At 43.9% G+C, this 26,967-nt stretch overlaps 1 protein-coding gene across 6 annotated transcripts in view; it reads right to left on the minus strand.

Annotated features, from left to right (window-relative positions):
- The window catches only part of cadm3 (cell adhesion molecule 3), a 119,814-nt gene that overhangs the window by 46,941 nt on the left and 45,906 nt on the right, over positions 1-26,967 (minus strand). For all 6 annotated transcript variants that reach the window (XM_071206244.1, XM_034104639.2, XM_071206246.1 and 3 more), the window contains exon 4: positions 3,475-3,627. In XM_071206244.1, the coding sequence (XP_071062345.1) occupies positions 3,475-3,627 (153 nt within the window). The remainder of the gene's footprint in view (positions 1-3,474; positions 3,628-26,967) is intronic.

Below are 26,967 nucleotides of genomic sequence, written 5' to 3' on the forward strand. Positions count from 1 at the left end.
TGATTGGCTAATGGCTACACAAGCCAAAAAAACCTTATGACATCATAAAGTGGCCAAAATCTGATCAGCTCGTTTTCAGACAGGTTTTTATAGAAATGGATCAAAAAGAGAGAGAATCTTTGTTCCTGAAACTTTCAGAGTCTCTTTCCACAGAGGGGACACATGTTGATGTAGAAGAGACATGAAGAAGAGGGGACACATGTTGATGTAGAAGAGACATGAAAAAGAGGGGACACATGTTGATGTAGAAGAGACATGAAAAGAGGGGACACATGTTGATGTAGAAGAGACATGAAGAAGAGGGGACACATGTTGATGTAGAAGAGACATGAAGAAGAGGGGACACATGTTGATGTAGAAGAGACATGAAGAAGAGGGGACACATGTTGATGTAGAAGAGACATGAAGAAGAGGGGACACATGTTGATGTAGAAGAGACATGAAGAAGAGGGGACACATGTTCATGTAGAAGAGACATGAAGAAGAGGGGACACATGTTGATGTAGAAGAGACATGAAGAAGAGGGGACACATGTTGATGTAGAAGAGACATGAAGAAGAGGGGACACATGTTGATGTAGAAGAGACATGAAGAAGAGGGGACACATGTTCATGTAGAAGAGACATGAAGAAGAGGGGACACATGTTGATGTAGAAGAGACATGAAGAAGAGGGGACACATGTTGATGTAGAAGAGACATGAAGAAGAGGGGACACATGTTGATGTAGAAGAGACGTGAAGAAGAGGGGACACATGTTGATGTAGAAGAGACATGAAGAAGAGGGGACACATGTTGATGTAGAAGAGACATGAAGAAGAGGGGACACATGTTCATGTAGAAGAGACATGAAGAAGAGGGGACACATGTTGATGTAGAAGAGACATGAAGAAGAGGGGACACATGTTGATGTAGAAGAGACATGAAGAAGAGGGGACACATGGTGATGTAGAAGAGACATGAAGAAGAGGGGACACATGTTGATGTAGAAGAGACATGAAGAAGAGGGGACACATGTTGATGTAGAAGAGACATGAAGAAGAGGGGACACATGTTGATGTAGAAGAGACATGAAGAAGAGGGGACACATGTTGATGTAGAAGAGACATGAAGAAGAGGGGACACATGTTGATGTAGAAGAGACATGAAGAAGAGGGGACACTGGTTGATGTAGAAGAGACATGAAGAAGAGGGGACACATGTTGATGTAGAAGAGACATGAAGAAGAGGGGACACATGTTGATGTAGAAGAGACATGAAGAAGAGGGGACACATGTTGATGTAGAAGAGACATGAAGAAGAGGGGACACATGGTTGATGTAGAAGAGACATGAAGAAGAGGGGACACATGTTGATGTAGAAGAGACATGAAGAAGAGGGGACACATGTTGATGTAGAAGAGACATGAAGAAGAGGGGACACATGTTGATGTAGAAGAGACATGAAGAAGAGGGGACACATGGTGATGTAGAAGAGACATGAAGAAGAGGGGACACATGGTGATGTAGAAGAGACATGAAGAAGAGGGGACACATGTTGATGTAGAAGAGACATGAAGAAGAGGGGACACATGTTGATGTAGAAGAGACATGAAGAAGAGGGGACACATGTTGATGTAGAAGAGACATGAAGAAGAGGGGACACATGTTGATGTAGAAGAGACATGAAGAAGAGGGGACACATGTTGATGTAGAAGAGACATGAAGAAGAGGGGACACATGTTGATGTAGGAAGAGACATGAAGAAGAGGGGACACATGTTGATGTAGAAGAGACATGAAGAAGAGGGGACACATGTTGATGTAGAAGAGACATGAAGAAGAGGGGACACATGTTGATGTAGAAGAGACATGAAGAAGAGGGGACACATGTTGATGTAGAAGAGACATGAAGAAGAGGGGACACATGTTGATGTAGAAGAGACATGAAGAAGAGGGGACACATGTTGATGTAGAAGAGACATGAAGAAGAGGGACACATGTTGATGAAGAAGAGACATGAAGAAGAGGGGACACATGTTGATGTAAGAAGAGACATGAAGAAGAGGGGACACATGTTGATGTAGAAGAGACATGAAGAAGAGGGGACACATGGTGATGTAGAAGAGACATGAAGAAGAGGGGACACATGGTGATGTAGAAGAGACATGAAGAAGAGGGGACACATGTTGATGAAGAAGAGACATGTACCGAGTGATCCAGTGTTGTTGCAGATGTTACCCAGACAGAAAAGTGAAGTCACGAAATCTCCGCCTTCTCTGAACTGATTGCAGACATTTCTTTCTAATCCGTCTTTCATAAGTCCTCTAACTTTGTGGAAGTGAAACACTTTAGTGCCGCAGTTCTTTGCGTCATGGCAACAGGCAGCCTCTGCTCGCATGTGGACGTCCACAGGGTCAAACTGCACCCTGCTCTGCGCCGGGTGCACTCAGCAGGGGGCCGGCACAACGCCACAGCGGCGCGTCAAGGTGAATTTCAGCCACTTCTTCGCAGCTCTAAACAAGTGAAACTCTGTTTGACATGTGAGGGGGAAAGTCGTCGGAAAGAAGACATTGTTGTGAGATATTTGTAAGAAAATGAGGATAACATGAAAAAGAAGAACTTTGGAGTATCCATTCATATGTGTCACAATCCCACGGGTTTGGTGAGTAACGAAGACAGATGGCAGTCAAGCTGATTCATCACCTGTCAGTCAGTTTGAAAGGACAGTGTGAACACAAGGAAGGTAAGGATGTAATAGGGTTTTACTCTTCATTATATTACAATGAGCAATTATGTTATTGTTGTTGTTTTTCACCTGCCCTTACAGAAGTGAATATGCTAATCGGCCTGACAGGCGGGTGCAAACAGTCACAGGATTACTTCAAGGTCTGGGAAAGCTGCATCCTGTTTCTGGCAACATCGAGATGACAGATTGCCCCCCAATATGCACAGTGTGTGTGTGTGTGTGTGTGGTGTGTGTGGTGTGTGTGTGTGTGTGTGTGTGTGTGTGTGTGTGTGTGTGTGTGTGTGTGTGTGTGTGTGTGTGTGTGTGTGTGTGTGTGTGTGTGTGTGTGTGTGTGTGTGTGTGTGTGTGTGTGTGTGTGTGTGTGGACTAGCATTACTATACTTGTGGGACCTACATCTGTTTACATAGTCATGTGTGGGGACGTGTAAGTCAATGTAATGTCCCCTGAAGTGATGTATACATGGTATATATATATATATATATTTATTTTTTTAAATGTACGGTGTCCTTGGGTGTCATGAAAGGCGCCTACAAATAAAATGTATTATTATTATTACATGTGTGTGTGTGTGTGTGTGTGTGTGTGTGTGTGTGTGTGTGTGTGTGTGTGTGTGTGTGTGTGTGTGTGTGTGTGTGTGTGTGTGTGTGTGTGTGTGTGTGTGTGTGTGTGTGTGTGTGTGTGTGTGTGTGTGTGTGTGTGTGTGTGTGTGTGTGTGTGTGTGTGTGTGTGTGTGTGTGTGTGTGACCCACCTAGCACGGTGACCGTAGCCCTGGCGGTGCGGACGGGCATGGTGAAGAGGGAGCAGGTGTACTCGCCCTCGTCCGACAGCTGAACCTCTCCGATGTCGATGGAGAGCTCGACGGAAGAGGAGAAATGCAGCTGGATGCGGTTATCTCTGAGCGCTGAGGGGGGAGAGGAAGAGGATATTAACTGAAGAAGAAGATTGAACATATTGTCATTACGTAGTACAGGTTCTAGGTAACGAAATGTTTTCTCTGCATTTGACCCATCCGAGTGTTAGGAGCAGCGGGCGGCCATTGCTGTATGTACGGCACCCGGGGAGCAGTGCCTTGCTCAGGGACACCTCGGTAGCACTTGAACTGGTGACCTTCCAGTTGCCAAGCCAAGTCCCGATGGACTTCCCCACCACCGCCCTAATGATCAGATGCATCACATGCATGTATAATTGATCCGCTTAATGAATTATTTGGCGGATTTTATAATTTGTTTTCATGATTTTATCTATTTATTTGCTGGAATGGTTTTTTGACCTTAAGGTGTTATAACTGTAATACTGCTTAATCCATTTGATATGTCTTTTTTAAATATTGAAATGGATTTTCTTATTTTAAACATGTACTGGAAGGAAAAGGAGGAAACAAGGAGGAAGATATAGCAGCAAGCATATGTGTAAGTTAAAGTATAGATAGATAAAAGGAAAGAAGGAAAAGTGGAGGAGAATTAGGGTGTGACGGAAGGGGGAGGAGAGCAGCGCATGTGAGATAAAGAATAAAGCAGGAGAGAAAGAAAGGGAAGAAGGAAACATGAAAGGATGTGAGGATTAAGAAAGGGAGGAGATGGAGAGATAGGAAAGGAAAAAGGCCATGGAGGATAGATAGAAAGAAATCAGATGATGTACGGAGGAAGATTATAGAACTGGGAGTAAAGATGGAAGACTGTAGGGAAAGGAAGGAAAGGAAGGAAAGGAAGGAAAGGAAGGAAAGGAAGGTGTGGCCGTGGAGAACAAGGAGAGTTGAGAAAGGGAAAGCAAGAGGAAAAGATGAAAGGAAAACAGGAAGGCACACGTTGGGATAGTAGGAAAAGAATAAAGTGGTGATGTATCGAGAACAATAAGGGAGGAGATAAGAGAGTAAGAAAGCATGTAAAAGAGGGCGAGCAAAGTTAGGAGGGGGCAGAGTGAGAGTGAAAGAGAAAAGCAAGAAAGATGAGAATTTAAATCACAGGAAAGGTAAAATGGAAAGGAGGAAGAGGGGGGAGGTGTCTAGAGAGAAAATGATGTAAGAAAGAGCAGTGGGGGAGGAGGTGAGAGAGGAGGAAAACATAGCTGAGATGTGAGCGAGGCGAAGAAGGGAGAACAAGAGAGACGGAGACGCAAATCGAGAATGAAAGACAAAAGAAAGTGCAACAAAATAAAAGAAATAGAGGAAGCATAAATAGCAGGGAGAATAAAGGAGAGGCAGGGAGGGGTGGGTAGGGGAGGAGGAGGGAGAGGGGGGAGGAACATAAGAGAGACATAAATGGCTTTGTCATCAATGAGAAATCCAGCCATGAAAGGGAGAGAGAGCGGGCGACCGAGAGGGAGATGATGAAATGCTACGAAACAACCCGCTCGTTTCCGTGATAGCGCTGACCTCTGCGTGTTTGTGCAGTGTGATAGCTGCCTGTCTCCCTGCCTCCCACCCACCTGTCTCCCTGCCTCCCACCCGCCTGTCTCCCTGCCTCCCACCCACCTGTCTCCCTGCCTCCCACCCGCCTGTCTCCCTGCCTCCCACCCGCCTGTCTCCCTACCTCCCTATCTGCCTGTCTCCCTGCCTCCCACCCGCCTGTCTCCCTGCCTCCCACCCACCTGTCTCCCTGCCTCCCTACCCGCCTGTCTCCCTGCCTCCCACCCACCTGTCTCCCTGCCTCCCACCCACCTGTCTCCCTGCCTCCCACCCGCCTGTCTCCCTACCCGCCTGTCTCCCTGCCTCCCTACCCGCCTGTCTCCCTGCCTCCCTACCCGCCTGTCTCCCTGCCTCCCTACCCGCCTGTCTCTCCAGACGTCTATCCGTCTATCTCTCTGTCTCAAGAAAGGCTTTACAGCTTTCTTCCCTGGCGCCATCATGGAGAGTCGGCTCTCCGCAAAAAATGACTTGAAGAAGAAGAAGAAAGCAGATACCTGGGAAAAGGTCGCGGTCGAGTAAAGTGAATCGTCTGATTGATTTTTTTCCCGCAATAAGTTTTAAGTGACTTACTGTGGCGGATTGTAACTAAGTACATCCAACGCAAGTACTTAAGTATAATCTTAAATTACTTGTACTTCACTTCGGTGTTTCTATCTCTGCCACTTGGTGCTTCTACTCCACGACATCTCAGAGGGAGATATTGTAAATTACAACTGGGATTTGAGACCTTAGCCGCTTTCACACCAAGTGCTTTGCCGTACTTAGTGCCGGCACTTAGTACCCCATGGAACTAAGTACAGATCGCGTTCACACCGGAATAAGTTCCCTGAGGGAAGATTACGCAAATGAAGCCGCTGACGTCACTTCTTCTTCTTCTGCTTTGGGTTTACTGGCAGGCCGCAAACAACTTCACGGCGTATACTGCCACCCGAAGTCTCGGAAGCCTTCCGAGTAAATCGCCAGAACGCCGACACCTCCTCATCACTTTACCGCTCCCATGTTTTTTGTTGTGTTGCCATAAGTTATTCTCTCTCCGTTGTTGCGCGGGCTAATGCTAATAATGCTAATGCTAATAATGCTAATGCCAGCAAATACAATGGCGGCTTCACAAAACTGTTCAGAGTTTTACGGGGCGTGGTTTGCAATTCGCCCAGCCAATAGAAATTGGTACTTTTTTCTCAGATAGCTTTTCTGGGTGTCCCATTTCACTTATCACCATTATGTTTTATGATTGATTTGAATTAGTTTAAAGTCAAGCTAAACCAACGGCTGTATTTTAGGTATTGTTAGTCGAACTATAGAAGTAGACAAATGGGGGAGGTTTCAAGGGCCTTATATGACATGAGAGCTGATTAAAAAGCCCTCCTTCTTACCTGTAGGGCCTTAATTGGATTAGGCCCCTAATACATATACCTCAGGCCTTATTTCCCCATAGGCTCCTTCTCTCCCTTTACGTTCCCTTGATGCTGGTTAATTATCCAGTCCTCACTTTAATAAGAACCCTTGTGGTGGTCCAGCCTGTTCCCAATGAGCCCCACTTCTCTGGAATCATCTCCAGCTCTCTTTGCACTTAAATATTCATGGTTAAAGCAAAAGTTTTTTCTCTCCGCCAACATATTTCCGATCAGCTGGGATTCAAAATCCCTGAATATTTGAACTTTCTTAGGAGAGAACTAGCTACACCAATCTGTGTGTGTGTGTGTGTGTGTGTGTGTGTGTGTGTGTGTGTGTGTGTGTGTGTGTGTGTGTGTGTGTGTGTGTGTGTGTGTGTGTGTGTGTGTGTGTGTGTGTGTGTGTGTGTGTGTGTGTGTGTTGTGTGTGTGTGTGTGTGTGTGTGCGTGTGTGTACTTTTCAAGTTGTGGTTTAGCTGATTTGTAAAATGTACAGAGGGTGATGTGATCATGTGAACTCAGAACAAACTAAAGTTGAAGAAGACAATGTGTGGGAAACTCTCTTCTCAGCAGTTTTGAACATTTTCACTCAGACTAACGAGGAGACGGGTTGGGGTGTGTTTTTGTTAAGAACAATACATCACTTGTCAGCATTTGGTCTGTCTTTGGAAATAATCTGAAATAAATCAGAGACACACAATAGCCTACCAATTTGTCACGGGACCGTTTTTCTTTGATTGTTTCATCCATTCGCTTAAAATCCATCGCTTTTCGTAACCGTGGAAATGTGTTACGGTTTTAAAATGTCCTTCTGTTTCAACAGTAACACAAACTAAACCATATATAACACGGTTTGCTAGATAGTAAGACGTCTAATTCTTAAGCAATATGATGCTAATGCTACTGCTAAGTCAGCCAGGGTTGCAACAAGGCCGTCAACAACATTAAGACAAGCTGTAGAGAGTAGTATATAATCAAAAGAAAGCTGTGTCCATTTGAATGAAGTTAGTCTATAGCTAACAGCTCATGTTCAGGTTCATTGTGTTTCTACTGTGATAGGGATTTTAGCCTCTGTAGGCCATTTACATGCACCAAAACCTATAACACACTACAGGTAAGGGACAACCACAAAACGCATAATACAGCCCCTCTAAGGAACAAAGAGATACTGCTTGTGTTAAGTGACTTGTCAAGACATTTTATTCTGAAAAATCTTTGTGTGGGTGATTCCAAATATGTGCGTAGACGTGTGATGTGGTCACTGCGTATTTCCATATCCTGTTGTTTATTTGCCTTCTCAGTATCGAGCCACATCTGTATCTGTGTGCCTCCTCGTCTCTTATTGTCTCACTACTATCTCCCTGTCTTTCCATCTTTCCATTCACCTGTATATCTCTATTGCACTCCCACACACACACACACACACACACACACACACACACACACACACACACACACACACACACACACACACACACACACACACACACACACACACACACACCTCTGTTTCGCTTTTTGTTTTTCCGTTATTTCATCCAGCACTACTTTATCTTCATGCCTGATGACTAAGCAAGGTCACTATACATTTGTCTTCATGAGCTATCCTCTCTGGGTGTGTGGGTGGGTGTGAGTGTGGGTGTGGCATACGGTCACTCACTCACTCCTGCACACACACGCATACACACACACACACACACGCATACACACACTTACCCATGCCCTCTGGACGCTGCAGCTCAACCATCAGTCTCCTTAATTCCCTTCCTCTCATCTCTCCCCCGTTGTTTTCTCTTACTTCTCACCTATTTCTAATCTTTTCTGACTGCAGGCTTTTCAAATGTCTTTTGTGTTGTTCTTTTTTCCTCATAAACCATGTATATTGCTCGAGAGTACAGGTGTGATTGATTTTCAGAATGATATCTAGTTACGGGGGCGAATCGATCCAGACGCCCCTGAAAAAGTGTACATGTGCCTCGCACTGTTATGCCCGCGATATGGACAACATAAATAGTCCGTCAATAGGTCGCACTCTGTTGTTTGGCTTGTGTGGCTTTGGCTGACGGGATGTAATGAATCTCTGAGTATTGAGATCAACTGGATTAATGGACAACATGTGTGTGTGTGTGGTAAGATGTGTTGTTCTGTTTATTTCTCATATAACATAATGGAGACTTGAAGATTTGGATAGATATGAAGCTCTAAACATAGACTTCACAAATTGAAAAGTGTGTGTGCTAGGGGTGTAACGGTATCCGTATTTGTCCCGTCCCGTCGCGGTTCGGACGTCACGGTTCGGCACATGCAGTCACACGGCGAATACGCCTTTTTTTGAGTGGGAAAAAAGTCTGTCACTCAGGGCAGCATTACACTATATATAATCCAGGGGGCGGTATTGCGCCTAAAAACCAGCCGCCCGTAAATACATGAAGAACAAGAACAAAACACAACAAAACGAACACAATACATGAAGAAGAAAAGTTAGTAGCTATGGTGAGTTCACATAACACACAGGAGCTAGAAGACCCACCTGCTTCTTTTAAATCAGGTGTGTGGGAACATTTCGTGTTCCCTGTGGACTACAACAACGATGGGGTGCAAGTTGTGGATCGGACGAGGACGGTGTGTCGGCGTTGTTCGACAGCGGTGCGGTATGCTGGTGGTAACACATCAAACATGCTCAAGCACATCCGAGTCAGTCTCAGGCTGCGGCCACACGAGGACGAATTCGGTCGTTTGCGTTACTGTTTAGTGTCATATAGACCGTTCGGCCACACGAGGACGACCGAATACGGCACTAAACGACTGAGGAAACGATAACGGGTCCCAAGGTGGATAGAAATGCATACGCCACTCTCTGGGGGGTCAAACGTCTCCGTGTGTAGGCGCTATCCGAACATTTTCAGATCACTGATAGTGATTGCGCAATAGCCCCACCTCTTCTGCTCACCTCCGCTTACCCCGCGCCAGTGCTGAAGTGTTTCGCCACCAACAACAACAACAATGGCGGATCGCAGAGTTGCTATCGTGCTCCGGACGCTATTGACCATGCTACAGTTGTTTGTGCAATAATGATGAGGCAATAGCCCCGCCTCTCCCCACCTCTGCTGCTCACCCCCGCGTCAAAGTAAACTGCACCCTGAATTCAGATTATTTATCTTTCTCTCGATATGGACCTAAACGCGAGTGAAGTCCAATCTGACAGGACGGAGACAGGCAGCTCTGCTCACCTGCAGCTCCTCCCGCTGCAGCAACACACACTTCAAGTCAGATCATCGCCCTTAGCTATTTTAATTACCTCTCAAACTCCCTAAACTAGTTATAAATATGTTTATTTTTACAGTCGGCCGGGTCACTGATTACTGGATGAGCTGCTGCATGAGACAGACACTGACGCTGTCCGAAGAGAGGCAGGAAAAAGAGAGGCTCCGTGTATTTTATCATTATATTATATAGAGTCGTTATTCATTTGTTTTAAAGCTCAATAAATAACAAAGAAGACCTTTGACCGGCACTTTTATAATTTTGTCCGGAAGATTTAAACTTTAATACACGTTGACTGGCGAAAAACTCTGCCCGGTTCCCTCGGCCCCCACCGCGGAGAATAAACAGAAGGGCAACCATGACAACCACGCTTCTTCGCTGCTTTTGTGGAGGAAGTTACAGCGCCACGTACAGGCTCCTGCATATGTACTGCAGCTTCTCCAGCGGTTGGAGCTAAACGGAGCGGTCTCGTGTGGACAGACACTATCCGGATAACTATTGCGTGTGGACGGAAGCTTGTTTGCGATTGCGTTTGCGTTAATCCTATGCGTCTAGCCGTTTTCGTCCTCGTGTGGCCGCAGCCTCAGTCCCCAGCGAGAGGGTTTCCTCGACGGCAGGTGACATAGTTACCGCCAACAGATCTGCCCTCACTGCTGACAACGTAGACAAACTCATCTTTTTGAATAACAACTTGAAAATAGAGTAAAGCTTGAGTACCTTTATTTAGGCATCATGGCCTCACACACTCACAAGTTAATTACACATGTTAGACATTCTCCTAAAGGTACAGATTTTATTTGTTTTATATTTTGACTTCAGGAGATGTTATACAGTTCGGTATTGCCTTTTATTGATTGTGATTGAAACACTTTCTTATTATTTATTTTAATATTTTCAAGACATTCTTTTTAGTTGTTCAGCTTATTTAACCTTTTAGTTTGACATCAGCCAATATAAATAATATGGCCATCTGAGTGTGTGTGTGTGTGGTGTGTGTGTGTGTGTGTGGTGTGTGTGTGTGTGTGTGTGTGTGTGTGTGTGTGTGTGTGTGTGTGTGTGTGTGTGTGTGTGTGTGTGTGTGTGTGTGTGTGTGTGTGTGTGTGTGTGTGTGTGTGTGTGTGTGTGTGTGTGTGTGTGTGTGTGTGTGTGTGTTACTGGTTGTGGTTTGTTTTTAACTGTAATACAGTTAATGATTCCAAATGTTAGAGTTCCTTATTTTTATACCACAACTTGCACTACTGTTAAAAATAAATAACAGCAAAAAAAAAATATGCATTTGGGACTTTTTTTTTATTTTCCTTGTTGTACCGAACCGTGACTCCCAAACCGAGGTACGAACCAAACCGTGACTTCTGTGTGTGCTAGTTTTGCATTCCCAATGTTTTAAAGAGAGCCTATTATGCTTTCCCTGTCGTGTGTTATATCGTTTTTGTCCATTTGAACGGTCTAAAAAGGCTAAAATCCCAAAGTAAGTCCCAAAGCAATTGACCAATCACAACAGAGCAGACCATGTAATAATAGAGGTATACAAATATGATCGCAAAAATGAGCATAGTGTGTCCTCTTTAAAGCACAACATAATAATCCAGTCAGCCTCTTCCAATAGGCAGACAGGTGGTCCGAATGTAATTCCCCGCTTAAAAACGACATTAAACACAGGGATTAAAGATTAGGACGACAACCTTTGGCCAACATGTTATCAGTTCCCGTCAGGCTGGGGACTTTTGATGTGCATCTCTTCCTTAATACCGTCATACCTCTGCCGTCCCTATCTAGTAAAGGAATAAAAAAAAACTCCTAATAATACTGATAGCAATAAAGGAAATATCTGGTTCTTTTATAAAAAGTCAAAAGTAAAAGCTTGCCGCATTTTTTTAAGAAGTCAACAAACTGATATCCGTATTGATAAGCTTGAGATAAAGACGATCCATTTGTATCAAAACTGATAAAACATTGTGTACAGCCGGTTCAATCAGATCACGATATGCCGGGACAATCTTTGATGGATTTGACAACTATAGCTTGGTTCTTTGTTCCGACTTGAAACAACAGATCATTTTGAAATGTCTCGAGTCACGGTTGGTGCGTCTGACTTTCTTTTTTCTCCACAGAGACGTAAGCTGGAGCTCACGGGTGTCGGAGATGTCGGAGCCATCTAACTGGACCAAAAAAACACGTCTCGGAAAGTGAAATCATTTCACCTCTTCCCAGACACAAAGAGTCGTAATGTAAAGCCAAATTAAAATCAAATGTACCATCAGATTGTGGCAACCGTTACCAATCAAGACACTGGGATTGTATATCATTACGATTCACACTTTTATCTGATATGATTTCATTAAAAGACTATAATTGTATACAATAAATGATCAACCAGCCCTCGGCAATAACTGTAACTGTATATTGATTCAAAACCAAATGCTATGTATGCTAATAAGCTGTCACTTAAAGCTGCCAGCCTCCTCGCACACTCATAGACGTTGACACACAGTGTCCTCAAGGAGACACTTGTGTTTCAATGTTGACGATCAAAAATGGGAATTTACAGCAAGAGGAGACATGTCTGCCATCGGCACATCCTCCCACTTTGCAATTCTATGTGTGTACATTAGGACGAGGGGGTTCTAAGTGGTGTCGGGAGGCCTTTGAGCAGGAAAGACGGAGCGTTTATGTGTTGATTGCGTTTCAAGTACAGAATCTGCTTATCAGAGGACAACCCTCTGTGTACACCAGTGTTTGAAAGTGTGTGTGCATGTCTCAGTCACGTGTGTGTGTGCATGTCTCAGTAACGTGTGTGTGTGTGTGTGCTTGCCCAGACAGTGGTTCTTGTCTGCAGCTCAAACTGGAGACTTGATACTCCCCAAAAGTCCAACTGTTGATCTGGTCGCAGCAGCTACTTTCGCGTACTCGTCTTCCTTCTCCACCTCCTTCTCTCAATCTTTCTCACGCTGTTTCAACTTCAAACATTCGGGAACGAGGGGAATTCTCTCACAACACACACTGAGAGCACACGTTCCTTTTTCATCTACCTCCTACCTTCTTACGCCTTCTCTAATTAAGTTTGGACTCCACCGAGAACTCTCTGAAATTTACATCTGCCTTATTGGCACGGCAGGGGAGCACCCCGCGTGTTGCCGGGGCAAAGTAGATCAGTTACAGACCAATAATTTATATTTATCTATTTCCCTCGCAGCTTCTGCACCTTTCATCTCCTCATCTCCTACTTTGGCTCAACTTGAAACTCCCTCTCTGTCCATCCTGTCTTCCAGTCCAACTGTGTTTCTCCTTCGCCGCTTTCTTCTCCACTCTTTCTTCTCATTTTGTTTTACATTTGAGGCATTTAGCTGATACTGACATCCAACGAGACAGCCTCTCTTCTTCCTCCTCTCCCACACATGGCGACGCCGTTCTCCCATCTGTTTCTGCATATTCTCTCCAGCTCTCTAATTATCCATCCTTCCCGACAGCTGATCTGGGTTCAGTGACCGCCGGCTTCCCTTGATCATAACGTAGCCGATGATCTGAGAGCATCCATTGATCCTGGATCACGGCGCCAACTATGGAACGCTTGATAAAAACACACCTGTTTCTGTTTTATCCACTTTCCTCCCACTCAATCCACTTCTCTCTTGCCCTATCTTCAGACAGAATTAAAAGATTATCATTTAAACGGCTGCAGCAGAGATGTATGCAAAATCAATGGGAAGGAGGGAGATGAACCGAACTTTGCCCTGGGTGGTGCAAATTGAGGCAAGGAGCCATTAGTTTCACTTGAAACTTGAGAGGAAGTGGTTCCCAACGGTGTATCAGCTTCAAGCAACATGCCAATGGAATCCTGCCATGTAGTATTTACAGCAGCAAAAAATGTCCATTAGGGATTTCTGACACATAACACTGACCGATGACACTTGCTAAGAGCTTGGTTACATACGCTGCTCATGCTGCCAAGCCCGCTCCACAGACTATAGAGAAGACACGGCGGAGTAAAATGCATAACGCTTACTTTCTCACCTTGTTTGACCTTTATCGTAAAAAAAGAAGCCAAAGAAGCAATTAAGATAAGATAGATAAGATGGACTTTTATTAATCCTCGTGGGGAAATTGTTTCTCTGCATTTGACCCATCCTAGTGTAGGAGCAGTGGGCTGCCATTTTGAACGCCGCCCGGGGAGTAGTGTGGGGAAGGGTGCCTTGCTCAGGGACACCTCGGTAGCACTTGGTCTTGCCGAGACTTGAACCGGTGACCTTCCAGTTACCGAGCCAAGTCCCTATCGACTTCGCCACCACCGCCATTATTAATTATAATAATGGCTGCCAGTATCGGCCTGCTGCTTTAGACTGTCTGCATGTCACCACATTAACGTTGTGCTCTTTTAATCTTTCACAGGTTCAGTATAATGCAAAGCAAAGTGGGAACTGTTTTCACCACCGCTCCCTGATACCCTGCAGTGATTGAATTTGATTGCCTCTGTTTGCCAGCGTGGTGTGTGTGTCTCGCTCTTTCTATTCTTTTGTCTATAAATACTGGATGTCCTCATGTGGTTTATCCTCATTTGCACAGTAGAGTAGTTTAAAGGGGAAAGTAAGATTTGCAAAATGCACTCATTTGCTAGGTAGCCAAAAGTTCAAGGAGAAGATCAACGTCTCCCTTGTAACTGCCCGTTAGAGTTTAGAGCCATGGTTAGCTTAGCTTAGCATGACGGCTTACAGGGCTCTATCTATAAAAAAGACTGCTTTGAGATTCCATGAATTCAGGTAGACTTATGTTTGTATAGATGACACAAACAAGTGTTTGAGGGACTATAAGCAGGGCCGCCCCTCCCTACAGGCCAATCACGCAGACTGCGTGGGGCAGAGTTCCCGTTAGCCGGTAATTACCGGACTATGACCGGTAAAATATGCTGAAGACCGGCAAATCTAAATCTCTCCGGTCAAAATAATTTCCGCTTAGCGCATTACCGCATCAGTTGCGCAACTTGCGCCACTTATGTGACGGACAAAAGAGTATGTGACAGACAAGAATAGTCAATTCTAATGTCTAACACTTAATGTGGAGAAAGAGATGTCCTGGATGGGTTGATTGTGCGTTGATCTGTTGGTAATGCCTCAGGGTTCCGGTGGGCATGTAAACAAATGCATAATGCTGCGCTATACTTTGCGGCCTCACATAGCGATGCTTATTGTTTAGGTGTCTTTTAATAAGCAGGTAGTCCTATCATTAGCTAGAACCAGCTGGATCTGATCGATATGGACATAAACGCGAGTGAAGTCTAATCTGACGGGAGAGAGAGATCAGCTGCTGCTGACGAGTCGACACGCAGCTCTGCAGGATCACCTGCAGCGGTGAGCGGACAAAACACACTTCAGGTTAGAATATCACACGTAGCTATTTTAATTACCTCTCAAACTACCGTAACTAATTATAGATGTGTTTAGTTTGACTGTCGGGTCACTCGTTACTCATCAGCGAGCTGCATGATACTGACGGGCTGTCAGGAGAGGGAGAGCGCTCCGTTTATTATTCCCGTGTTATTAAGTTACTGTTCACTTTTGAAAAGTTAATCTACTATAGTTAGTTTGTTTAATATCGAATCATCCATTTGTTTTAAAGCTCAATAAATAACAAAGAAGACCTTTGACCGGCACTTTTCAAATTTTGTCCGGAAGATTTAAACTTTAACGGACATGTTGACCGGCGGAAAAATATTCTAACGGGAACTCTGGCGTGGGGCCCAGTCTATGGTGGGGCCTCATCTGGCGGAGGGGGCCTCAATTTGCGGAGGGGGCCTCAACTTGCGGAGGGGGCCTCAACTTGCGGAGAGGGCCTCAACTTGCGGAGGGGGCCTCAACTTGCGGAGGGAGCCTCAACTTGCGGAGGGGGCCTCAACTTGCGGAGGGGGCCTCAACTTGCGGAGGGAGCCTCAACTTGCGGAGGGAGCCTCATCTGAAGCACAAATGCGGCGCACCTACAGTCTAAGCGTGCCACAGTGTTGCCGTTTGCGAGGCTCCCCTAGCACCCCCAACCCCCCGTCGACGCTCGCGACACAGAGGGCCTCATCATATAACGTTGCGTGGGGCCACAAGTTGGCCAGGGACGGCCCTGACTATAAGGCAGAACTTTGTACATCAGTCGTTCATTTTTAAGTAAAGACATCACTTTATCGATCATCTCATCTAACTCTTGGTGGGAGCCCATAAAAGCCAACTACTAAGAAAGTCTGTTTGAAGCTAATGCTGTCGCGCTTCAAATGGTTTGGCTAATTGAAAGCTAACGTATTTGCATGATTCTTGCTGTTTTTGAGTTTATAATTTCAAAAAATTCGCACCTTTTTTACTAATATGTTAGCTAGTAGGTAAAGACCAGGTAAAAGTGAAGAGACCTACATTATGACACTTAAAGGTGGGTAGGTAGTTCACTTCAGAAACACTTGTTGTTATATTCCATGGAATGCTCTTAACATCCCGATAGCAATGAATACATTAAAAGCTTTGACAATATCTAAGGCACAAACTTATCTCGTGCCCTCATTGGTCATGTGCGCGTTCGTGTGTGTTGGGGGAGGGGCTCTGTGAGGAAGTCTGCGGCTGCGTGCTTTCAAATTCTAGCGCACTCGAGCTGGTTTCTCCATTCTTACCTACCCCACCTTTACGTTACAACGTTTTTATACGAACCCTAAAGAAGGCACTATTTTCTGAAAGAAAAAGAAAAAGAATGCAAACGAGTTATGACATCCTCCTTAAAAATAATAGTTTAGAGCCACTACAGTGATAATAATCCCGGTGTTTGCATGTCTGCACTGTTTTATATTGGGTTTATTGATTTCTACGTTCTTACTTCGATGGGCAAAACGGCCATTTCTGAATCACAGGATAAGATCTTTGTATGCATTTACTTTATTAACCTCAAAACTAAATTGGATTTTTAACTTTGAATTCTTTGTACTCTTGTCTCTTTCTTCTCCGTGCACTTGTCTACCATTATACGTGTTTATTTTAAGCACACCTGTACCGATAAAGAGTTCAGATGACACATAGAGAAACTGTAGAAAAGGCCCTCTTTCAAGTGCTACAGTAGAGTCTCTCCTGGAGTCTTTCAATCGTCTGACGGTTGTTGTTAATGCATCCTCCAGAGAGCCTTCCCAGACACCAAAGGAACTTTGACTGATGGGATGTGGATCAATAGCTCTTTTTTTTTTTCTAGAAAATGTCAGAAAACATCTCACGCCTCGCATGTGGAGTACGGCCTCGCGTCGTGAGCAGTCACTGTCAGTTTGTCTCAGAGAGGCTGAGTGGGAACCATATCATATAATATAATGAAATGATTTATAACTTACAGTCGTTTTCCCCAGAGCTACCGTCTGCATACTCAATAAACTCACGGTACGTCCACACAGCAGCTTCAGAAGAATCTTCCACCGCTTCCAACGCTTCTCTGCCCGTTGACTTTGAATGGGGATGACGTCACTTTCCCTCGCTTTTCGCCGAACTGCATTGTGGGGGAGCGAAGCGAAGATTTCCAGGATTTCCAGGATTCAAAAGTTGAGCAATGTTCAACTTTTGAAGCTGAGCTGGAAGCGCCAGCCAATCAAACACGTTTATGCAAATCTGACAGTAGAAGCACTAGCCAATCAAACCGCGTGCAAGCTGGGAGAGCCAGACCGCAGTTAATTTCCTCATATTCCAAATGAGAAATTACGGTAGCAAATCACCCGGTTCTTTACGACCAGAACTATTAAGGGGATATAAACCGGAGGAACCAGGCATGGAGGGAGGTGGCAGAGACAGTGGGGGAAACTGGTAGGTGTTCGCCTGTTTGGGGATTTTATATATATATATATTGCTCACATAAAATCCCCGTTTTTTTTTTGCTTTGTATGTCGGGGGCGGGAGATTCATGTGATCGGTTGTTGGTCGCGTTGCTCGCAAAAAAAACCCAAGCTTTCAGACACGCCCAGCTCCAAGATTTTCAAGATTTTTGAAAAGCTGCTGTGTGGACGTACCGTTACTCTAGGCGAGAGCTTCCTCGTCTTACATGGTTTATAAATCACCAGAGAGCCTTTACCTTGTTAAACAGTGATAGCCTGTCTGATGTCTGCTTATGTGCTTTTAAGGAAAGGAAGGAAACCGCACATGACAAATAAATAAGATGATATCCTGACTGAGAGGATGGATGCCCTTTTTTTCTGGTGTGCACTCTGTTTGTAAAACCTCAAATTGTGAGTATTTGTGTTAAACCTAACAGCACACACATTGTAGGAACAGTGTGTGCTCAGTCTCATCACGTTGTGTGGAATTAACACAGCTTACCAAAAAGGAGAAATGAAGAAGGTTTTTAAGCGGGCAGATTCATTTTGTTGTCATGCTTTATAACCTTAGTTTATCTCCTCAATCATTATCAAGAGTTTAGTGTGTGTTCTCCCATAAGATTTACATTTTTTTAATGACGAGCATCGAACCAAAACAAATATCTTTATTCGTCTTAATTTCTCCGGCTGAAATGTAATCGTTAGCTAACAAGTGAATATACAGCAGCCCATTTGTGCAACTGTCACATAATCCTTTCACACTGGAGGAAAGTCATTTTCATATTATTGCCTCTACATTATGTTTTATGCATTTCAGAGAATATGTTCATTTTATGTAACTATTTTGAGAGGGCGTTGGTGTGAGAGTTTGACTTCGCTTGAGTTGGGAAAGTACATCCCACCTCTGTACTGTTAGTTTGCCAAGATGTATGTAAATGATATAATATCAGGTCAAACATGTTCCACTTCACAGTATGCCAGCTGAATACAATTAAAGAAACAAATGTATCTCAAGCATCCAAGTAGACGTAAATTCACATTTTAAGTGGGTTTATAATTAAGTTTTGGGCCCACTAGTTGATTGGCATATAGCGTTAGCCAAGGTAAAGCGTTAGGGTTAGGGTTAAGGTTAGGTTTAGGGTTAGGTTTAGGGTTAGGTTTAGGTTAGGGTTAGGTTTAGGTTTAGGGTTAGGTTTAGGGTTAGGTTTAGGTTTGGTTAGGGTTAGGTTAGGGTTAGGTTAGGGTTAGGTTTAGGTTAGGGTTTAGGTTAGGGTTAGGGTTAGGTTAGGGTTCAGGTTTAGGGTTAGGTTTAGGGTAGGTTTAGGGTTAGGTTAGGGTTTGGTTAGGGTTAGGTTTAGGTTAGGGTTAGGTTTAGGTTAGGTTTAGGGTTAGGTTTAGGGTTAGGTTTAGGGTTAGGTTAGGGTTAGGTTTAGGTTTAGGGTTTGGTTTAGGTTAGGTTTAGGGTTAGGTTTAGGGTTAGGTTTAGGTTAGGGTTTGGTTAGGGTTTGGTTAGGGTTAGGTTAGGTTAGGGTTAGGTTAGGGTTAGGGTTAGGTTTAGGTTAGGGTTAGGTTAGGGTTAGGTTTAGGGTTAGGTTAGGGTTTGTTATTGATAAATGCAATAACAAATATTATCTTAAAGTAGAAAACTGTCTGTAACTCAGCAATACATATATGCAGCACAATAGCATTCAAGCAAATGTAGTTAAAAGAGATTAAAGTGTAAAAAGATGAGAGGAATAAGATATTAAAGTATGAAGCAGTTAAGAGATGAAATGATCAGTAGGTTATCTGATGCCTTAACCAACAGAGAATTGAAACTATTTTATAAATCCTTCATGGTTTTCTTGCCAAACTATTTCCTGCTTTTCTCTGTCTTTTGCAGAATAAACCGAATAGCTTCTTGATTTGGACTTCTGTTAGATCGAAATGAGGAATAAGAAGCCATCATGTTGTGCCCTGGGAAATTGCGCCGGACATTTTTCACGATTTTGTGACATCTTATAGACAAAACGACTACTCATGAAAATAATCAGGGTCGCTTAGGGCGTTCCTCGTGAGTCAGAGTCTCAAAGTGAAGAATAAAGAATGAGAAGTGTCTGTCAGTATGCTCGTGGCTTTATTTCATTTCTAGGCAGCATTCACTCGTGATAAGTATGAAGTTCAACCACGATGTTAAGTGGAATCTAAGCCCACTCTTAAATATTATTCAAATGTACTGACTCATTTTGCTGAGGAAGAGGTCTTGGATAAGAGAAACAGTAAATCTAATGTCCTTGTTTGTTTCTTTTTCTTTGTCTATATTTAAAAGTTTCGGTGGCTCCGCCCGGCTTTATCTCCCTCATGCCCATCTCTTTATCTCTCGCTGTCTCCCTGTAGTCTAGCATTAATGTAGGAACCCATCTGTTTTGTGCTTTCCTACAGTAGCTGTCTAATCTCTTCTATTAGCAAATCTTTGTTTCTCCCCCAATCTACTCCCACTCAGTCCCTTCGGGGTATCTGTGGGTCTTTAAAAGGGTCTTAAAATAAATTAAGGGCATTAAACGTATTAAAATATCCCGTGCGGTTATCAGATCGTTTGTTTTCGCCGTGGAATGACAGGTTCTCTTTGCTCTAAAACCTTCCCGCTCAGATTAATACAGGACAGGATTAACTGTAAAATGTTGGTTTTTTTGTCATTGTATCTGGTTTAATAAACACAACTGGGCTTTGTGTCCCTTAACAATTAATTTCCGGTTTGGCTTTATCCTTATCGAGGCAGTTATAGTTCCAAAACTCTCATTAGCTCTGCTCCACTGGAAGCAGGCTTGTGTTTCAGCGTCTTCCCTCTACTTTCTTTCTTAATTTGAATCTTTTTTATTCACTTCTATGTCAAAAGTTGCTTAAAGTGCGCCCACACGATGTTCCCTCCCCCTCCTCCTCCCTGTCTCTGTATCGCATCTCATCTTTGCAAAGCAGGGTCAAATTAAACTGATATCAATGGCTCTCCTTGCCTGAATAATGATAAACGACATCTCGAGCTTTCAGTCTACCACAGAGTATTAGATTGAATCGATCGTGATTATACCAGCCAACATTTCATACATCACAGCTTTGGCTTGGATTTGTCATCATTTTCTGCATTATTTGTGGATAAAAACACTTTTATAAATTAAGTCCAAGGCCTCTCTGTATCTCTAATGCATAATGTGTATATTCCTCCTCTCTATAATAATAATAATAACTGATATTTCTATAGCGCCTTTCAAGGGACCCAAGGTAACACTGCATCTCTCCCCACCTCCTCTTCTCTTCGTCCCACTTTATGTATGTTTCTGGTTAATAAGCTGTAAGTTAAAAGTAATGAGAAAGAAGTAGATCCCAGCATCTGTGTCTGGTTATTCCTCGCCTGTCTTTCTGTCTTCTATATTCTCCATCTCTGAACTCTCAGTAGTGTCTGCCGTAGGGAGGCCATCACTGTGAAGGGTTGTCACTCATCTTTGTATTCCTCTTCCCACTCCAGCTATTTGTCCATCCCTTGCTTTCCGCTCCCATCCTTTTTTCTGATGCTTCAAATCTCCAAAGTCCTGTTTATGCTGTGCAGTGGAGCAGCTGGTGGTGTGGAGTCATAATTCCTCTCCTCTCCTGCTCTCCAATCAACTCTCTTATTTCTATCCCTTATTTCTCCAGTACATCTTTCTTCTCCCCTTTGCTCTGAGCTTACTGGCCGACGGCTCCATCTCCATCAATCATAGAGAAAAGTGAACTATTTTTCACTTTTTCTTTCCATCGTGATTCACTTTTGAGATCCCACCATACTTGCCAATATTGAGACCTCAGAAATCGGGAGGATTTCAAAATCGGGAGGGTTGGCAAGTACGGATCCCACCATCGTTCTAATCCGTCTGTCCTTCCTTCGACTTTCACTTTTTGGCTGAACAATAACAGTAAATTAGTGAGCAAGATTTATTTTGGACGGTCATTTGAAGGAGTAGGCGAAGTTTAATCTCTCCCCCAAAGAGCAACGTTTTTCAAAATGCCTTTCTAAACTAAACTACTACTAAAACAGCTTTAAAAACGATCACAACGACATTTGTGTGACACGGTACGTCCACACGATACGTCCACACGGTACGTCCACACGGTACGTCCACACGGTACGTCCACACGGTTCCGTCGCGTTGAAGCTTGCCGGTGGGCGTGTCTGGCGTGGACCAACAACCAATCGCATTCATCTCCCGCCCCGGACACACAAGCACGCGGTTTGATTGTCTTGAACTGGCATATGATTCGATTGGCTGGCGCCTCCGTTGAAAGCTTGAACTTTTCTCAACTTTCGAAGCAAAGCGACGGAACCACAATGCAGTTCGGTAAAGCTTGACGTCACCCCATTCAAAGTGAATGAGAAGCGTCTCCGTTGAAGCACGTGACGGAACCGTGTGGACGTACCGTTAGTCAATTACCAAATGTCAACCATGGCCAATGATCTTTACCTGAATCGAAAGCTGCGCTAATCAACATTGTCACAACTAATTAATTGTACTTTGAAAAGGAGTCTTATTTATCCCTCAGTTCTGCAGTTTCTTTCAGCTCTGTGGAGCTAACTTGACTTCCAGCGATAAAAGGCAGGGAAATACTGCACACACCCATCTGTTCACAACCTGCTGGGCGCCAACAGCAGGCAGACAAAGTGAAAGGATAACTGGGGAATACAATGGAGCATCTATCAGTCAGTCTTTTACCCGGGTGGAGACCAAAATAGAGATAAAAGTGGAGTAAATATAGGACTGTCATTCATCATTTGAATGGATCATGTTGTTGATGTTTGTGTAACAGGTGGCCACACTTTTCTCAGGTGGTCAGCTTCGTGTTTACCGCGTGTAGCAGCCAAATGCAAGGTCTCAGCGTTTTTATTTGTATTATGTCGTATTTTCATTTATATTTGGCATCGGGCGGCAAGTGTGAGTGAGTTGGAAAGTGACATTTGTTTTGTTGACTGCTTTTTCTACCGCAATTTCCTTCTAATTTTCCATCGCCCTTCTCTACTCCTACAGATTGGGTTGTCTATTATTGCCTGTGTTCATAATAAATGGTCCAACTAACGGAAAGAGTCAAGCAGCTTTGTTTGATCGTGCTAAACTCATAAGCCCCTCAGGTTTTAGTTTTTTTTGGACTGCCTCTTTAAAGCATGATTACTCTTTGATCTCAAGTTATTTATTTGGGCATAATGTCAACCAAAGTTTCAAAATAGTTACATTTAGGGCTCAAGATAAAACATGGTTCAGTTGTGTGAACACTTTGGAGCATCATCCAGTCCCATTGTTTGCATAAAGACGCATAATACATGATGCACCGTCATCATCCTGAAAACACCGTATTAAAGCCAACGATGCTATCTCTACTTCCTCCTTCCTTCGTGCTCTCCATCGGCTTCCCATGCTTCAAACTCTTCTCCTTCTTCATCCCTATCTGCCCTTCATCACGAGTGTTCCTAATGTACGCACATCTCTTCCTCCTCTATCAAGTGATATGCTCCAAATATCTGGAACAAACTCTGACTACTTTTAAATCCAGACTAAAGACTTTTCTTTTTGCTTTTAATTGAACTTTTCACATCTTAAACTGCACTGTAACTTTGACCATGTATTTTTTCTTGTAATGTGTATTATTTTTTCTTTTTCATTGTTGTAAAGCACTTTGAATTGCCTTGTGTTGAAAGGTGCTATATAAATAAACCTGCCTTGCCTATGTGCCTCCTATCTCCTCAAAAGACAAGATCTTCACCCCCCTCGTGTTTCCCCTCTCCATCTGCTGCACTTTGAAAAGAAGACGTGGATGAAGCTCCCGTCATCTTCCCTTCCCCTCTCTGTCTCTAAACTCTCTACTTTTCAAAGTGGAGCATCTGCTGCTTGTTGGTCCACTGCAGCAGGGAGTTTCTGCCACGTCTCACTCCCACCTCCCACCGCGGCCTCCTCCTCCAATTTTCTCCCAATCCCCTCCCTCCCTCCTCCAATACTCTTCTCAATTCCCTCCCAAAGTGCAGGTCGGCCTTTAAGTGTTCTATCATTACAGTGAAGAGCCACACTTTCTATTTCATGCCTCTCTACCGTGGTTGAAGCTCCATCTGGAGTAAGACTAGCTGATCTCTCCATTTGTCCCTCCTCACCCCCTCCCTCCCTCCCTCATTCTCTCTCGCCTCTCTGTTCTCACAATTGTCTGTTGCAAAATGTTGGCCCTCAGCGATGAAACTTCTCGGCCAGTATCCTTCTCTGCTCTCGCCTATTGTTGACTCCATCCCTCTATCACTTCACTTCTGCTGCTAAGTGTTGCATGTGTGCACGAGGGAGTCTTTCTGTCCCTCTCAGTCTTTAACACTCCCACCCCTCGTTTCTTCCATCTGTCCCACTCTCTCCTATTTTCCATCCCAAGTAACACGTCTGTTGGCTGGGACAAAGTTGGAAAACTAGAACAAGTTGGAGTTAAGTCCCGCCTCAAAACCCACCTCTTCAACTCTGTATATCCATAAGCCCCGCCCCCCCCCTCAACCAACTCCCTCCTGACTGCTTTTCTGTTTTGTTTTGTTTTTGTTTTATTTGTCTACCCTCCCTCCCAAATGTAAAGCGTCTTTGGGTTCAAGAAAAGCGCTATAGAAATATAATTTATTATTATTATTATTATTATTAATCATTTCTTTAGATGAATAGATTTTAAAGGGGCCTTATTCTGCTCATGTTCAGGTTCATATGTGTATTTGAACATGTGACATGTCTCCATGCTTTAACGTTCAAAAAGCTCCTTCTTTTCACCCTCTGTCGGAAACCAGAGCCCATTCTGCTCTGATTGGTCAAGCGCTTAGAGATGTCCCGCCCCTTAGCTTTTTACAATCTGTTGGAGTGCCAGTCAAAAGAAGTGTGAGTGTTACAAGGTGATGTCACCCTGTTACGCGGGGCGGAGGGAACGCGGGGGTTTCAGATAACAGACTACAGGAAAGGGCAAACCAAAATGCATAATAGCCCCCTTTAAATACTCTGTTTGGGGATGTCACACGAAAAAGGAAACGTCCTTGTCATGTCTCTGTCTTTATATATTTGGAAAAACTTGTCCATGCCTTTATCTTCAGTAGACTGGACTACTGCAATGGTGTCTTCACAGGTCTCACTAAAAAATCTATTAGGAAGCTGCAGCTGATTCAGAACGCCGCTGCTCGAGTCCTCACTAACACTAAGAAAGTGGACCACATCACTCCTGTTCTGAAGTCTTTACACTGGCTTCCTGTGTGTCAAAGAATAGATTTCAAAATATTGATGCTGGTTTATAAAGCACTGAATGGTTTAGGCCCAAAATACATTACTGACCTCCTGCTAAACTATGAACCATCCAGATCTCTCAGGTCTTCAGGGACTGGTCAGCTTTCTGTCCCCAGAGTCAGAACTAAACATGGAGAAGCAGCGTTCAGTTATTATGCTCCAAATATCTGGAACAAACTCCCAGAAACCTGCAGGTCCGCTGCAACTCTGACTACTTTTAAATCCAGGCTGAAGACTTTTCTTTTGTCGCTGCTTTTAATTGAACTTTTCATATCTTAAACTGCACTGTAACTTTTATCCATGTACTTTTTCTAAACGTAATTAAACTCCATGACATTTATGAGAGGGACTGCTCGAAAGCAGAGATATTTGGAATATCTGGCATCGACGGATGAAAAATAGTGTTTTGGTAACACGGAGTGTTTTGGTAACACTTTAAAGACTTTGTTATGGAAGCAAAGCAGGGGAGGGGGTGTGTACGGCCTCCTGAGGGTCCGATTGTGGATGTCATGCGAGCACAATATGGTGAAGAAAGTCTGTCTAAATTAAATCATATTTTAGACTGCACTGTAACTTTTATCCATGTATTTTTCCTTAATGTTTATTTTATTAGCTTTTCTTTTTTAATGCTTAATGTCTTTCATTTCTTTTTTGTAAAGCACTGCGTCGAAAAGTGCTATATAAATAAACTTGCCTTGCCTTGCCTTGCCTTGCCTTGCCTTGCCTTGCCTTGCCTTGCCTTGCCTTGCCTTGCCTTGCCTTGCCTTGCCTTGCCTTGCCTTGCCTTGCCTTGCCTTGCCTTGCCTTGCCTTGCCTTGCCTTGCCTTGCCTTGCCTTGCCTTGCCTAAACCATGGGTTTGAGCCAACCCAGTCAAAAGTAATATTACATCACATGTTAGACGCTTTTATCCATACTGTGGGCAATCGGGGTAAGCGTCTCAGGGACACCATGACATGCTGACTGCAGTGGGGTTTGAACCTGCGACCCCCTGACCCCAACACCAAGGCTTTATCCACTGCGCCACACGCCTCCATGATGTAATAATTGTACAAATGTACAGTGTCACATTTAGTCCAGCAGGGTTTGCAATGCGATGTTGGAACATCGAACCCTGGAGCGGGAAGTCGCTTGTTTCAAAATATCATTGAAAGCCAGTCGGCCCGTCCTGTTGCACACAATGGAATACTGGGGCAGTTTATCTTTAAAAGGAGATGTTTGAATTGGACACGTTGCCGCACTTGAGCCCATCCGACTCCCAGGTTTGTTTTCATCCTTTTGTTTTCAGTTGTTGTGCAATGTTGGCGATATGACATTGCTTGCTTTCTCAGCTCTCTAATGGCGCTGCTCGGGGCTTTTTTCTCCCGAACAAAGCTTTTGCCCCAGCGCGTTGTTATTAGTGCCTTGTTCCACAAAGATTAAACAGAGCCACAACTTCCTTATGTCTCCTTAGAAATAACATTCACACGGAACGGGTGTGCACTTGCAAATATGTTTTTTTAAAGAAAACATGATGTCTTTTTTATTAACACGGACCATGTTTATATGTAATTACTTCATGCATCGTGGGGAGACTGGATAGCTGTAGCTCGTCAAAAAGTCATTAAAAGTCTAATTGCATCCGAGAGGCATTCGAGCTCAATTCTAATTCCTCATGAAGTATTCTCGCCAGATGTTGAAACAGTTGTAAATGCATCCATCTCTCGAGAACGCATAGATAATCTTTAGTGTAACTACATCAGCAAGCGTTGTGTGAAAGTAGCCTCTACACGGCCGTCCCCTCGTGATAACAGCAGCTAATGTGGCACTGAAACACTTAATGCCCCCCGCTACCCAACCCTTAAACATCCCCGCGGTATAGAAATGTCACATTTCCCGGGACTGGAATAAACATGGCTGAGCGAACATGACTTACAGTAAGCAGCGTCTATGTGTTCTTCTAAACATCTCTGGCGAACTAATATACTGCTATTTGGTTTCTCAGGACACACGCTTGTTTTTGACACTTTGATTTGAGTTCTTGTCTCTCTCCATCCCTCCCGCCCTCTTAAAGTGACTTAGTGCATTTACTCAAGCACTGTACTTACGCACGCTACT

Source organism: Pseudochaenichthys georgianus, chromosome 17 (genome assembly GCF_902827115.2).
Source record: "Pseudochaenichthys georgianus chromosome 17, fPseGeo1.2, whole genome shotgun sequence".
NCBI lineage: Eukaryota > Metazoa > Chordata > Actinopteri > Perciformes > Channichthyidae > Pseudochaenichthys > Pseudochaenichthys georgianus.